At 39.5% G+C, this 16,416-nt stretch overlaps 1 protein-coding gene across 21 annotated transcripts in view; it reads right to left on the reverse strand.

Annotated features, from left to right (window-relative positions):
- The window catches only part of TCF4 (transcription factor 4), a 315,197-nt gene that overhangs the window by 142,579 nt on the left and 156,202 nt on the right, over nucleotides 1-16,416 (reverse strand). For all 21 annotated transcript variants that reach the window (XM_043546602.1, XM_043546604.1, XM_037902556.2 and 18 more), the window contains one exon: nucleotides 9,583-9,647. In XM_043546602.1, the coding sequence (XP_043402537.1) occupies nucleotides 9,583-9,647 (65 nt within the window). The remainder of the gene's footprint in view (nucleotides 1-9,582; nucleotides 9,648-16,416) is intronic.

Raw genomic sequence — 16,416 nt, forward strand, 5'->3', positions numbered from 1 at the left:
CATAGGGGGTCAAACTACTGGGCTGAGTTACTCTGTATGTGTTTACCACAGAAATTTCCCACAAATATTTCACTTCACTTCTAAAATATTTATTTTAAAGAGTTGCTAGCTATATTTTTGCTACTTTTAAAAGCACATTCCATACATTTGCCCTGTTATGCTGAGGAAGCAACAATTTTTATTTTTTTTAAAAAGGCTGTGTTTGGGTCTATTTGTAAAATACTAGGAGGGATGCAACACACTGTCATAGAACCCTGTTGCACAGGAAATGACCTAAGGGGTAAAAGAGAGCCATAAATGGATGTATTTATGAGGCCACTGTGGAGGAAAAAAAATGTTTTTCCCTTCCCACACACAGTCATCTTCACAAGGGAGGAGAGCAGTTCCTTCATGCACCTCCACACAAATCTGCTCCAGTTGCAGAAGCCTTATCAGTGAGGATCAGATCCTCTGTGCAGGTAGCATGAGGAAATTCAAAAGATGCTTCCTGCTGTCCAGCTCCCAGACTATGCAATCAGTAGGGAAATATCATATATGCTAGGTACCCAGCCTCCAAGGTGGACTGAGGGGATGAAGATACAGTCTTGTGGTAGCGAGAAAATAAGATCTGGAGAAGTTGGGACAGGACTTTTGGGGTACCGTGTTCATGTAGCAGAGATTCAGGTAGCAGAAGTTTTATGTAGTTCCCAATGTGGTATGTCTCATCAATGTGAGAAGTCACTATTTCCTCCTCTGCATCTGTCCCCTTATCTTTTGCATCCCTCAAAAGCAAAGTGCCGGGAGTGGAGGGAGATGAAGAAAGTAGGGCCAGCTGAGGCAACCAGCATGACAGCAGGAGGAGTTGGGAAAGTGAGGCAGACCTGGGACGTTGGAGACAGCCTGAGGGGAAAAATGAACCTGCAAAAGGCTGGGGATGGTGGAAGGTGAGTGAACCTCCTGCACTGCTCCTGCTTCCACATCAGCCTCCCCTCAATCTGTCTGCCTGATTTTAGAGTCCACCTGTTCTGTCCCTTTTCAGTTTCTACTCTCTGTTCTGCTTTGCACAGGGTTCGCTACCCATCATCCATTACCACCCAACCTCTCCCTTCTATCATTGCCTGCACTCACTCTCTGCCCCACCTTCACCTCCTGTCAGTGAGACACAACAGGCAGCAAAAGAGTGGACTTTCAGGCGTACATAGTTTCCTCTCCTTCCTCCCGTCTTGGACCACTTGAAAGTCCACTCTAGCTATTCATTAGCATTTAGGAGCTATTCAGTAAAGTGGAGAGCAAGTTCTGACTTGCTGCTTTGGCAGCTGGAAAAAATTGGGGGGCAAGAGGGGAGGGAGGGCACATGCCCATGCAAAGAGCCTCACAGGGAGCATTCCATGGCTTCAGGCACAGGAGAATTGCCCCACCAACAGTAAGAGTTTTCTGGAAGGTTCTAGACCTGTGTGGATTGTGCAGGCAAATCCCAAGTACGGGGATCTGTACTGACAGATGAAAGAAAAATTGTATGTGTGGAGAAAACAGAGTCTGTGCAGAGGGACAAGGGCCGGGGGGTGGGGGAGAGGGCGCTAAAAAAGGCTGCATGCAGCTCACTTTTCAGGACTTCTAAGTTTACCACTTTTTGATCAGTATTCTGGTGCTGATTTCAAGTGCTACTAATGTAATCACCTCAGTGAAAGCTGGAATGTGTCAGCAAAGCAGAAAGTTTAGGTGCTGTAGGCCTGTCCTTTGGTACCCACAAAAACAGTAAAAAGGAAGCAGCTGTTTTTATGATGAAACGCTTCTAATAATGTTCGTTTGTACTGACACTGAAGGAAAGGTCATTTCTGTTCACCTTTCACGCCCTGTCAGACTTACCATTTATAAACCTTTTTCTCTGCCACAAAATCTTGCAACAGGCTGGAGCTTGGTGGGTATGTTCTCATTTTGGATGCAATTTAGTTATAATTAGTTTTGAAACTTTTTAAGTTAGAGGAGAATAAAAAAGTAAAATAGGCTAATCTGGCATTTTACCTTGTATTCCAACTATAAAATCTTTTACCAGAACCAGTTTCAGTCTTCAGAGGTGGGTGAGTCTCCAAATGGCTTCAATGAGCATTTTGTAAACATCAAAGGGAGCAGCACATTCAAGGCCAGAATTTAGCCACCTTTTTTCCCCAATGTGCTAGTAATAACAACTAGTCACCTTTGGATTGTTTTATTTTTAATTAAAAGTGTTAAAAACTGACTATTGGCTACTGTGCATCTGCTAAAAGACAGCCCTAAATTTTCAAAGCACTGTGACTTCCATTAATGCCTGTAGGAGTCATGCTGCTACAATCCATATGCTACTTCGGAAATTTAAGGGGTAATTCTGAAAAAACAGGCTGTTTTACGTTAGTGCTTTAATGCTCTTTCTTCATTCATGATTTTTTATTAACTTTTGCTTATCACATCTCAGTGGCTCCAGACTATTCACAAATCACCACTGACGTAATGTAATAGTCAGTCACATCAACTATCAGCTGATTAATGGATCCATACTACTGTACACAGCATACAATACTATGAGTCTAATGATAATATTTTGCACATCCACAGCACCTTCCATCCAAGGATCTCAGTGTTTTGTAAATATTGTTGAATTAAGAAAACACCCCATCCTCATCTGACAGATGGGAAGCTGAGGCACAAAATGATTAAATGATTCATCTATGGTCACACAGTAAACTAGTGACAGTTATAAACAGAACCCAGATATCCTGATTCATAGACCCACTAGAACAAACTATTCCACTGGAGACATTCATCACTGTGAAGGGAAGCCCCCTTATTAGAGCTGTTGATAAAACAAACTATTTTTAAGATTTGATTCTATGTCACAATCATTTCATATAACTCTTTTTTACTTGCAGCTGCTTAAACTGAGATTACAACATGCTGATTTAGACTAAACTCTTTGGGTCAGGACCCAGGTGTATTGTTCTACTTTGTGTAAAACATTAACCATCCAAATAGCAATCAGCATCACTGTTAGACAAATACATTCTATAACCTCTCCATATACCAACACACTAAAAATCCCCATTTGGTGGAAAATGGTAAGCAGGGCAGCATTAAGACAATGGGTGAATTCCTGGTCCCATTGAAGGCAATGGGAGTTTCAGTGGAGCTGGGATTCCACCTAATATGTGAAAAGTGTCTTAGACACAATCATGCTTGTTTTATAGATTTTTCATCTTTAATGGAACTGAGCGAGTCCCACAAGGGGTCTGCTGTTCCTGTTCCCATGTAGTCAATGGAAGTTTTGCTTTGTCTTCAATGGCAGCAGGAGTCGGTCCCAGTCTTTGAAGTTAAAATCACCTTGAGATAAGTAGGGTACTGTGTGGTAGAGTTTACATCTCGCTAATGTCAACTGGGTGAAGGAATGGAGAGTCCAGGCCTTTGCTGCTGCTGTTTAGGTGGAGAAAGTTTTCTTTAAGACAAAATTAATATGATAGCAAGTCCAATGTTGCTATCCTACTTGGTCCAGGAACTCGCCTATACAAAGCACTAGATATGGATCATATCAATAGGTAGCAATTTACCTTTCCGAAGTCAACACAAATCTGCACACTCCTTTCACCTTTAGCAAGAAGGGGCATGTGACTATATCAGTCACTCAGGATTTGCTGATAAACCCAAGCTTTAACATGTGCTATACTGTCTGTGCTATTACTCACAAACTGTCTCTGGTATTCAGGTTTTACCTTAGATGTGATGGGACAGTAAGTGACACCTTCCCAATAAGGACAAAAACACATCCACGAAAGCTTCCAGTAGGTTTCTAGATTGCTCCTAGTCCTCAACTATTGATACTTTAGTGGTTCCTGATAGAACTATTATCTGGAAGCCTAAATCTAATGGTCTGTCTCTCTCTCAGCTAAGAGGGAAACTAATAATCAGTGGCAGGTCTATTTTGTCTATGAGTAACAGCCTTCCTGTGTAACCTTGGACAAACTGCTTAATACCTCTGTGCCTCAACTCCTCATCTATCAAATAGAGCTAATAATACGTCCTTTCCCCCACTCTTTGTCTATTTACATTGTAAACTCTTCAGGGCAGGGACGGGCTCTTACTGTGTGTTTGTACTATATTTGGCACAATGGAGCATCTCAGCTGGGCCCCCTAGGCAGGACCATAGTGTAAGTAATAATATACGCACCCGCTTCTGGCAAAGTTTCTGAGGTTGGCCCTCTTGGCTCCAGATTCAAGAATATACAGATCTATGCTCATCAGTCATCCTTAAATCACTTCAGTGAATATAGGGATTGCAGCACAACTCTTCATACAGGGTATCAAGGAAGACTAAGACATAGCAAAACTTTTTTTGGTATTGTGTCTTTCTAGATCCCTAAAATATTTCTCACATTACTATAGGTACTCAATAATAACAGAGTGAAAGAGAAATTTAAAAATATAATGAAAGGAAAAAAGGCATGTTTTCAGATGAGAGTAGAAATGATAGAGAGAGTTAGTGAGAAGGAAAGAAACAGGAAGGTAATTCTAGGTGGCTAGGGCTGCGAAGAAGACGACTCTTGCACCAAGAGTAATAAGACAATATGGACAGAGAAAGCATGTGATCAGATCAGTGGTAAATGAGTGCAGGGATGTGGGCTGGTAATAGAAACAGACCAGGTCTAAGCATGAAGCGATTTTAAAAGAAGAAGGACTATACTGACCTGGATCCTAAAACGAATATAGAACTAGTGTAGTTGTTTCAATTGAAATAAGGATGGAATTACAAGTTTTACCCTAAAATTTTCTGCATTTATCTACTTATTGTGAGAACTTCAATAATTCTGTAATTTATTTCAAATACATTAAGGCTCAGATTTTTAAAGTCTATAGTAGTGTCCATAATCAAATAGGTATTTTCAGGTAAGTGTATAAATATGCATATATGTTCATGGCTGGATTGGTAAACACGTACTAGGAGGAATCCCTAGTCTTTCTGTCTGCTCCGTGTAGTATTTAAAATGTGATAGTTTTGCTTTAAACAAGGAAAAAAGTATTCCCCAATTATCCCTTTCCAATTAAGCCCAGTATATACTATTTTGTACATAAGGCATCGAAAAATTCAACCAATACGAATGATGATTTCACAGCTGAAGAGGTCTCTTACTCAGCAGAGGAAATCTTGATAGCTGTAAGGAATCATGCCAATTCCTATCAGTCAGAAAAGAAGCAGGGACAAGCAAGACTATTGTCTCATTGGCCAACAAAGGGGGCCCCCCACTGAAAATAGCCTGTTCAATCACCATCTACAAAAGGGAAGGATGTTGTCAGTCTCCCTCTCCCCAAAATTCTAATGACCTCTGCCTTAGACCTCCGAAACAAGATACCTCGGAACAGACCTTCTACAGGAATTGAAAGCTTTACACTAGACATAGCACTGAGAGGCTCGTTGCCCAAGTTATCTGCACTGAACATTTGCACTCACATTCCAACGATATTTCCGTTGCACTGGAATGGCTGCAAATTTCTTTCCTGTGGAATTCTTTCCAAATAAACTGGGATGAACTGCGCTCTATAACATGTGCAGTACTCACTCCCTGACCCAACCACAGTTGGTCTCATCTCAACAAATCTTTAGCTGCAGAACTAGATGGAGCTGATGGCATATCTGAGTATGCTGGAGAGTCAAAACTTGAAATTGCTAACAGATGTAGGGAAGGGAGCAGAATGTCAGCTTTACAAGATATAGTAAAGATACCTGTGTGCACTCTGAAGGCAAAATTCTATTTAATTACTGGGGCTGTTTACCTTTTTCTATGCTAAATTAAACATGTTTTTCTTTAATTTAAAATATATTGTTTCCCTGTATTATTAAAAAGAAAAGGAGTACTTGTGGCACCTTAGAGACTAAAAAATTTATTTGAGCATAAGCTTTCATGAGCTCACTTCATCGGATGCATGCAGTGGAAAATACAGTGGGGAGATTTTATATACACAGAGAACATGAAACAATGGGTGTTACCATACACACTGTAACGAAAGTGATCAGGTAAGGTGAGCTATTACCAGCAGGAGAGAAGAAGAAGAAAAAACAAAAACAAAAACCTTTTGTAGTGATAAACAAGGTGGGCCATTTCCAGCAGTTGACAAGAACATGTGAGGAACAGTAAGCGGGGGAAAAAAACACACCTCTGAACAGCATACTAACCCACAGAGACCTTCCTACCAACACTACAAAAAGAAGGATTCTAGGTGGACTCCTCCTGAAGGTCGAAACAACAGACTGGACTTCTACATAGAGTGCTTCCGCCAACATGCACGGGCTGAAACTGTGGAAAAGCAGCATCACTTGCCCCATAATTTCAGCCGTGCAGAACACAATGCCATCCACAGCCTCAGAAACAACTCTGACATCATAATCAAAAAGGCTGACAAAGGAGGTGCTGTCGTCATCATGAATAGGTCAGAATATGAACAAGAGGCTGCTAGGCAGCTCTCCAACACCACATTCTACAAGCCATTACCCTCTGATCCCACTGAGGGTTACCAAAAGAAACACCACCATCTGCTCAAGAAACTCCCTGAAAAAGCACAATAACAAATCCGCACAGACACACCCCTGGAACCCTGACCAGGGGTATTCTATCTGCTACTCAAGATCCATAAACCTGGAAATCCTGGAATCCCCATCGTCTCAGGCATTGGCACCCTGACAGCAGGGTTGTCTGGCTATGTAGACTCCCTCCTCAGGCCCTACGCTACCAGCACTCCTAAGTATCTTCGAGACACCACTGACTTCCTGAGGAAACTACAATCCATTGATGATCTTCCAGAAAACACGGTCCTGGCCACTATGGATGTAGAAGCCCTCTACACCAACATTCCACACAAAGATGGACTACAAGCCGTCAGGAACAGTATCCCAGATAATGTCACAGCAAACCTGGTGGCTGCACTTTGTGACTTTGTCTTCACCCATAACTATTTCACATTTGGGAATAATGTATATCTTCAAATCAGCGGCACTGCTATGGGTACCCGCATGGCCCCACAGTATGCCAACATTTTTATGGCTGATTTAGAACAACGCTTCCTCAGCTCTTGTCCCCTAGTGCCCCTACTCTATTTGCGCTACATTGATGATATCTTCATTATCTGGGCCCATGGAAAAGAAGCCCTTGAGGAATTCCACCATGATTTCAACAATTTCCATCCCACCATCAACCTCAGCCTGGACCAGTCCGCATAAGAGATCCACTTCCTGGACACTACAGTGCTAATAAGCGATGGTCACATAAACACCACCTTATACCGGAAATCTACTGACCACTATAGTTACCTACATGCTCCAGCTTTCAGCTAGACCACACCACACGATCCATTGTCTACAGCCAAGCTCTACTATACAACTGCATTTGCTCCAACCCCTCAGACAGAGACAAACACCTACAAGATCTCTATCAAGCGTTCTTACAACTACAATACCCACCGGCTGAAGTGAAGAAACAGATTGACAGAGCCAGAAGAGTATCCAGAAGTTACCTACTACAGGACAGGCCCAACAAAGAAAATAACAGAACGCCACTAGCCATCTCCTTTAGCCCCCAACTAAAACCGCTCCAGCGCATCATCAAGGATCTACAACCTATCCTGAAGGATGACCCATCACACATCTTGGGAGTCAAGACACATCAGGCCAGTCCTTGCTTACAGACAGCCCCCCAACCTGAAGCAAATACTCACCAGCAACCACACACCACACAACAAAAACACTAACCCAGGAACCTATCCTTGCAACAAAGGCTGTTGCCAACTGTGTCCACTATTCAGGGGACACCATCATAGGGCCTAATCACATCAGCCACACTATCAGAGGCTCGTTCACCTGCACATCTACCAATGTGATATATGCCATCATGTGCCAGCAATGCCCCTCTGCCATGTACATTGGTCAAACTGGACAAGAATAAATGGACACAAATCAGACGTCAAGAATTATAACATTCAAAAACCAGTCGGAGAACACTTCAATCTCTCTGGTCACTCGATTACAGACCTAAAAGTCGCAATTCTTCAACAAAAAAATTTCAAAAACAGACTCCAACAAGAGACTGCTGAATTGGAATTAATTGGCAAACTGGACACCATTAAATTAGGCTTGAATAAGGACTGGGAGTGGATGTGTCATTACACAAAGTAAAACTATTTCCCTATGTTTTCCCCCCGCCCTCCCCCTACCCCCGTTCCTCAGACGTTCTTGTCAACTGCTGGAAATGGCCCACCTTGATTATCACTACAAAAGGTGTCCCCCTGCCCTTCTTCTCTCATGCTGGTAATAGCTCACTTTACCTGATCACTCTCGTTACAGTGTGTATGGTAACACCCATTGTTTCATGTTCTCTATGTATATAAATCTCCTCACTGTATTTTCCACTGCATGCATCCGATGAAGTGAGCTGTAGCTCACGAAAGCTTATGCTCAAATAAATTTGTTAGTCTCTAAGGTGCCACAAGTACTCCTTTTCTTTTTGCGGACACAGATTAACACGGCTGCTACTCTGAAACCTGTATTATTAAAGAATTATTAAAGAACATGGCCATATGAAGGGAATGAAGGGAGCAAGTACTCCCCTTTCCATTAGGAAAATAATACACTTTTTGTGTGTGTGGCAGAATTAAAAAGTATAAAGCTTTGAATTTTAAAAAGGGTTATTAACTTCTTTCAATACTTTTCTAAAGTAAGAAACAAGTGCACTTATAAAGGGGAAAGGAAGCTTAGCACTGTTCAGAAAACAAAATGAATTTAAACATGTGATTAATACTGCTACTGAAATTAAAAAGAAAGCATCTTTTTAAAAAATCAATTGTCTTGAAACAAAGCTTAGACTTTTGGCTATTGATAGTATTTTTAGACTCAGACTCTCTCTGGAGAGTTAAAAGTATGCAAATGCAGAGTGCACAGAAGCACAAACACACACAAGCTATACCTTTGTATTACACTGGCATTTTATTATTTAATTAAACTACTCTTATTTTTCTAGCTCACGCATGCTTCCCTTGAGACGGCTTTGCTGTTAGCCTGCTGGCCTTGACTTCCAGCCAAAAACAATTCAGAAACAAAAAGGGACAACAAATCATATTTTCACAGACATTTTTATCCCTCAGTACAACCCTGTTTTCACACAACATCATGCAGACTCTGTGAAAACTATAATTTATTGCAATAGCCATCCAAAACCAGGGTTTGACACATGCTCTGCGGTGTGTTTCCACTTTTATAATGTCTTAAATTGTGCCATTAGGAAGGAACTGTTATGCTGAAACCATACAACATCGTTTCAAAGGACAGTAATCAATAGTTGATAATGGCCTAAGAGATACCAGTAGGCTGACTTAAATACTAGTAGAAACCAGTAACTGTATCTCCACTAAAACAGCTAAGACAGAAGTTGTATTACACACATTTGCAGATAAAGATTAGTTTTGAGAAATACCTGTTTGCAAACAGTTTTGTGTATCATGAAGACAAGCTTTAAAACGGATAATCAACCTTACAAAACAAAGCTAATTTATCAGGCTATTTATCACTACCTTTCCACTGCATAGATTATCACTTACCTGGTGGCAACCCTGTAAATTTGAGTCTCTTCCATATGATGAATATGACCCCCTTTCAGTTTTACCTGTCAATAAAAAATAAATAGGTGTGTAAATGTTACAAAATGTATATATCTTCTCTCCATATTTCATATGAAATTAACCTACATATCCATATCGGCGTTTACATAAGTAAAACAGGCACTTCTGACCACATACTGTACGTAGGCAACAGAAAGGGATTAACACTTTATTCTGGGCATGATAACATGGAAATACGCCTCCTATTCTTAGCCATACTGTTCCACACACTTCCTAAAACTGTAACTTAAAGGGATTCTACCACTTCTCTATAGAAACAAATAGACTTCTCACCCCCTCATCTATGGTACACCCTTTTTTTGTTCCCCATCTCTCTCTCACAAGCTGAACAATTGTTTTTTTTTTTATTTATTTACACAGCAGGCAGGCTACCTATAGTGTGACCCCCGCATAGTAATTCCCATTGATTAGACTGACACTCACTGGTGAGGGCAGAGTTAATCAATCATAGGCTCTCCAGATGGCGAACTTAACAAAGAAACTGTTCAGGATTCTGCTTTTTTTTTTTACTCTCTTTCCCAAGAGTAAATTCCCTCATGATCAACGTGATGATGGAATTTACACCTGGGAAAGAGAAATTTGGTTGGAAATTTGCCATTCTCCACCAAAGTTCCGACTGCACCAGCAGTGCTGGGACTTGAACAGAGGCCCAGTGACTGCCAAGCCTTTATGCCAACCCTAAGTACCTAATTTTTTTTCAGTAGGCCTTTAAAACACAGATCCAATAGCCGAGCTATAGCACTGGCTACAGGTATGCCATATTTAAAAGTAAAATAAAGATCCTTTATAAATTGAAAGACTGGTCTTTAACAAAATCAATCAGGAAAGAGACAGTTGCTGCAGAACGCTAAGTCGTAGCTGGATGGCACTAAACCATGTGCAAGTGGAACAAAGAACAATCAGGAAGGTTGGTACAAAACATACTGGCAAAAAGGGCCCGTGAGTTGGTGAGGATAATGACAAGGGGATGGTAGGATGATTGTCAGACAAAATGTACAAGAACAAATCAAAGATCACTAAGGGCATTGTTGATAATTCTGAAGCTCTTATTACAGTTAGGAACATATAAAATGCCACATACAATACTTGCTCCTAAGGGCCCGATGTTACACATGCGACTTATCAATGCCAACAACACCTGGGAACGCAGACCTAAGGTTCAGATTGTTTCCCAATCAAATCTATAATAAATTGTAATAACTGGCTATACACACTACATTACCAATTCAAAGTGAATCATTTATTCAACATCACTACCAAGGACACATTCATTACAAAACATTTTCTTGACAAAAATGCTACTTTATTTGGAAACGTCACGCTGTAGTAATAACAAACATAACCATGCACCAAGCAAAGCTTGTCGTTTTGTTGGCATTTTGTGTTGGAAAAAAAAGAGCAAGTGGACTAAGATGACAAAATTGTGTTTCTTGAAGACAAGTGTTGAATGGCAGTCTAAAATATGACTAAATCTAATTTTCAGTCAATTGAACAAGACATAATATAGCAGTTTTTCTAGTATGGTCTGATTTTTATAGAGATAATACCTACGTTATGTCAGATTATTACACAGAAAGTATGCAGTAAGTTTTAATGGTTCTTAAAATTATCCTAAACATACTTTATCCCATTTTGTCAGCTGTTTTTATTTTAATATATAAAGCTACTATATCTCTTGATCTCCTTTGAGAAATATTATTAATGAGGTCTGGCCTGTAAGAGAGGTTTGGGATACAGTAATCACATCCTATTCTTTCTTAGTCCCTGGAGTGAAAAACAAAAGCATAAAAACTTTTTGTATAACAATTTAAGAATTTTTGTGGGTTGTTTTTTAAATAAACTCATTACTTCACAAAAATTAACCAACAATCTGCAGAACTTGTTTGTATATATTTAGTAACTTCCAACAGGACTTCTGTGTGGTAATAAAAAAGGGATGAAACATCTATTTTGTTACCCCCACAGATTCAGCACGGAGGAAGCCTCAACAGAAAAAAAAAAACCCACAATATTGAAATGACAATCAAATTCTAATCTTGAATCCTGGGGCTAGTGCCGAGATCTAAAAACAAAACATCTTGCTGGTATGTGTTTGGAGTTATGTATGTTACCTCACATCACCCCAATAAGGCTACTTGTTTTAAAGTCAGAAAGTCAGTACAAACAAAAAATGCTAAGGATTGAAAAGGGATGGTGGTGTTGGTGTGTCTGTGTGTGTAAGCTAAGTACAAGCCACAACACAAGAAACTCTGAAAGCAATTCTCATTTGTTGCATGGGTATCAGTCGTCTTCTTTACTATCATATCAGATACAAGCTGCCTCATCTTAATTTCAGTTGTTAAAAAATATTTATCCAGATATAAAAATAAACCCACTGCAAATTACAAGTTGTCAGGGTTAAAAATCTACTTCTATTTGTGTGGGGGAGGATAAGAGAACAGCATAGACATGAATCATTCTCAGTAATTTGAGTGTTTCCATGACATCAATGGGCACTCGTCCAGGACTCTGTCGAAGTCTGTGAGGTACCAAAGCAGCACAGCAGCCAGCAGGAGATTGAATTTTTTTTTTTTAAAGGATTATGCTCCTTGTAAAGATTTCATCTGTAGCATCCACTTTTACCACCAAAAAGATAGCTTTGGAGATCATGAGTGAAAACATTTCATTCTGACAGTGTAAGCCCTTAACTTTATTACATCTTTTTTTTTTGTTCCAAAATACTGCTAGAAATCTGCTTCTCTATTAAGAATGAAACCACAATTTTTGAGAAAATCAAGAAACCATTTAAAAAAAAATTATATATATATATATACACACATACACACACACATTCACAATCAATTGTAATTATGAAATTAACATTTTTTTGTAATGACACTTCATTTTGTAGGCAAAATTTCTTTTGTATAAATTGTCCATTTAAAATTAGCTACAGTCTTGATGTTGATTTTCTGCTTAAAATTCACTGGCACATTTGTTTCCGATAATAAAATTTGCAAGAATGCTGATAATATGCTAGAGGAGGCTCTTAAAGTAACTATTTGTGCTCACAAATACAAAAGCTTCTCCTGAATTTCTCCATTTACTGTACGCTGCGTCTCATTTTTCGTCACCCTAACACAACAGTATGTGTTTTCTAACTAAGGTTTGTCAAAGCTAAAGATTATTTACAAAAAAAAAAAAAAAAAAGAAAGGTTTAAGAGAGAGTCTACAGTGATGTCGAAACCCGACGCGTTCACTGCGGAATTTTCGAGACAACCCTCTAGTACTAGAATGCGGCAGCCGCTGCGGATACTTTTTGGCACAAAGACAATGGTGGCAGTGCCAAGCCCCATGGCTAAAACTACTCAAAAGAGGCATAAGGGTAGCATTAATCGCTCAAGTCTTTTACTGCATGGAGTACTGATGTCCATAATTTAAAAACTAAAAGTACCCGTTAGTAATATGTGCTGTAAGCAAAGGGGGAGGGGTGGGGGGCACTTGAAATACAGACCAAGAAAATATCTTGTCAGACATTTGATTAATTTTTCTACTTAGAGGACCAAATGTTAAAATGTGCCAACTGTTTCTAGCACTGAGCACATGTAACAAAAGATATATCCTTATGTGGCTTTATGTTCTGACAATTGAATCAAAGCTTCATAAATATAGTTGACCTTCAGTAGAGTGTTAAATAACTTTGATGCATGCTGTGTCCTTAAAATAATGTATAGAAAGCATCTTTATTATTAATAGAAGTAATTGTAAAAAAACTCTTTTCAATTAATTGACACAATGTATGCCAATCAAACTAACTATTAACAAAGAACGGACAACATGCAGCTCCTCTTTTCTGACAAACACATTGATTCTGCAGTTTTATACTCTATAAACACCCACAAGAAACAAAAATATTGCTTATCTAAACTGAACTAAATGATTGCTTAAGCTACATTTGCTAGCATTTTAGTTTTACTGTAAGAAAGAGAGCAGCGTAGGATTGACAATCAATCAATAAAGAAGCCACTTGCCTCTCCATGGTGCACTTTGAAAAATTAATCAAATTAAGTAGAAAATTTAAGCAACTTCCAAAGCATAAATGCAAGTCATCTAATTCTCCACTATATTTTCCTTTGCCCTGAGAGATAGGGCACCTTGTCTTTAGTATGCAGAATAAGGAGACAGGAGGCAACTCTTTCCATCTGCTAAGGAAAAAGGAAGTGCAGCTATTGTTATAGATGATTTGAGTTCAATGTTTATGTTGATTTCATGTCTGACAGATTTTTCTAGAGATCAGCTCAAGCAGTAAAATTGAGACCCAGATTTCCAACACTCTGAGATTTCATGTTTAAATTTTGGTTTTGCTTTAGTCCATGACAAAGAGAAGGCCAGTTAAAAAAATATTATTTGAGTTCAGTTGGAATTTGAACAGCTCAGAATTTGGGGCTATTCAGGTCTGGGGTTTTGGTTCAGACCCACTTCTTATTTCATCATCATGTATTTTCTCACATTTTTTGGAATCTTATTTTTGTCTCCTCTTCCTCTGTTCTGCATTCACCAGCCATGGAAGAAAGGATATCTCAAGAACATCTCAAGGATTAGCTGATTGGTCCACCCAAGGAGAATGACAAATTAAGGAGAGGGAAAAATCACCAAGCATCATAAATGTCAAATCTAAAGTATATTTTGGAGGAAGTTATCAGCAACTCAAGAGGGGTTTGTAATGGAAAACTTCTTTTCTCAACTTCACATATAGTTTCATATTTGGTCAATATACAATGAACAATGTGCAATGTTATTAATATACAAATAATAAGGTTTAATTTACATCATCATTAGGATCATGCGACTTTTTGCCTGAGCCTAGATTCCCCACATACTTCTACACTTCCCTGATGTCTGTTGGAGTTTTGGTGCACAGGAAATGCAGGATTGACCCTTATATAGATAGGCATCAAGAATCATTTAACTCACCACTGATGTGTAGCCACCACTGGGCTGGAATGCAGCGCCTATCGGACAGCACAAGCAACACTGCACAGTAGTTTACAAGAGCAGTGTTTCAGTCTGTCAGGATTTTCATTTTGATTTTTTTATTAGAGTTTGAAAATTTGAGTAATTTTAATTTATAATTAGACTCAATTTAAAATGCAGGTTCTCGGCCTTGACATCTTTTCCCGCTAAGAAAGCAAAAACAGAACCTCACCCCTCATTATATGCCAGGGGGTGGGGGAGGGAATTCAACCAACCCCTTTCACGTTTGAACAGTTGCTATTCCTTTTGTGCAACAGCTACTTTTCATACTGTTTTGGCTTTCTTATCCTGCTGCTCATTATATTTTGGAATGGTGGAGAGGGTGCAGTGCATTGCAGGAGTCCAGGCGCCAGAACAGGTGTGCACATCCGTTGTGTATATTGGAGACTAGTCCTGTGGAGGGACAGAGGGCAGAGTAGGTGGATTTGCTGCCAAACAGATTCAATAGCTATTCTCCACCATGGAGCAAGTGCAAAATGACCCAAGAGGCTACTGGGCTTTAGCAACATCTGTAGATCAGCTCTAGTAGGGTACATCTAAACTGCAGCTGTGAGTGAGCCTCCAAGACTGTATAGACAGACTACTGCTAGCTCAGCTCAAGCTTGTGGGCTAAAAATATCCGTACAGATGTTGCAGCTTGAGCCATAGTTTGGGCTACCCACCCAAGCTCAGACCCCAGCAACTGGGTGGTCTTGAGAGCCCAAGCCACCACCTCAAATCTACACAGCTATTTTTAGCATGTTCACCTGAGCCTAGCTAGCCAAATATATCTACCCAAGCCGGGAGGCTTGCTCCCTGCTCCAGCATAGATATACCATAGTGTTCTGAAGCCTGGGCAAAGGTATAATTCTTCTTCCTTCTGCCTGCACACAGACATCCAACACAGTTAGTCCGGCTGGGCACAGGATTTGGGGCTATCTATGTTTCTCTCATACTTTTATGTCTAGAATGCATAATGCACAATATCCAATTTATTTCAATAGGGTTTTGCATAGTATAATTTATACTACAATCATATCCAATGGTAATGGAAGTATCATGTCAATGAGCTGTTTCATTCTTTGTATTACATGTGAAGTACTGACAATAAGAAAAATCCTGCAAATTTTAAGCTAAATTTGTGCAATACAAAACAACGATACCCGACACTGAATCAGATCTAAAGAAGGGCCCACGAACTAGATATAAAATCAAGGGAAGTAGTAATCCCAATAATTTTAATGGCATCAAACCCAGTTAAAATGTGCCAGAGATCTGGCACAATATTAGTGGAAGCACACTTTGTTTTCTTTTATTTTAAATGAAACAGGCTTTCTGCACTTACATTGACATGCAGTAAACAGTAATGGTTCCTAGAGACTTTACGATGCCAATGCAAGGGGAGATTATATTTTTTTTAAACAGTACCATCAAAATATAAAGGAAATTAAATCCTAAAAACCTACACTAAAATAACATTAAGGAACTGACAAACAACCTAAAGCAAGGAAATTCATAGTTAAAGTGACATTTCATCACTAATTCAACTCGTTGATCTTGATTTTATTCTTAAATAGGCAAGTCTATTTCTTGCATATCCCAAGGACCAGGCTAAAAGTAGCCAAGGGCTACTCCACATGAATTACTAGGTTACACATGTTCAGTCCTAATGCACCCCCTATTGTCTACTGCTTACATTGCAGGAATAGAGCTGCAAGTTGTGGGATAGAGAGGTGGTGTGCAAAGGCTTGAGCTCTTTCT

Source organism: Chelonia mydas, chromosome 5, assembly GCF_015237465.2.
Source record: "Chelonia mydas isolate rCheMyd1 chromosome 5, rCheMyd1.pri.v2, whole genome shotgun sequence".
In the NCBI taxonomy this organism is placed as follows: domain Eukaryota; kingdom Metazoa; phylum Chordata; order Testudines; family Cheloniidae; genus Chelonia; species Chelonia mydas.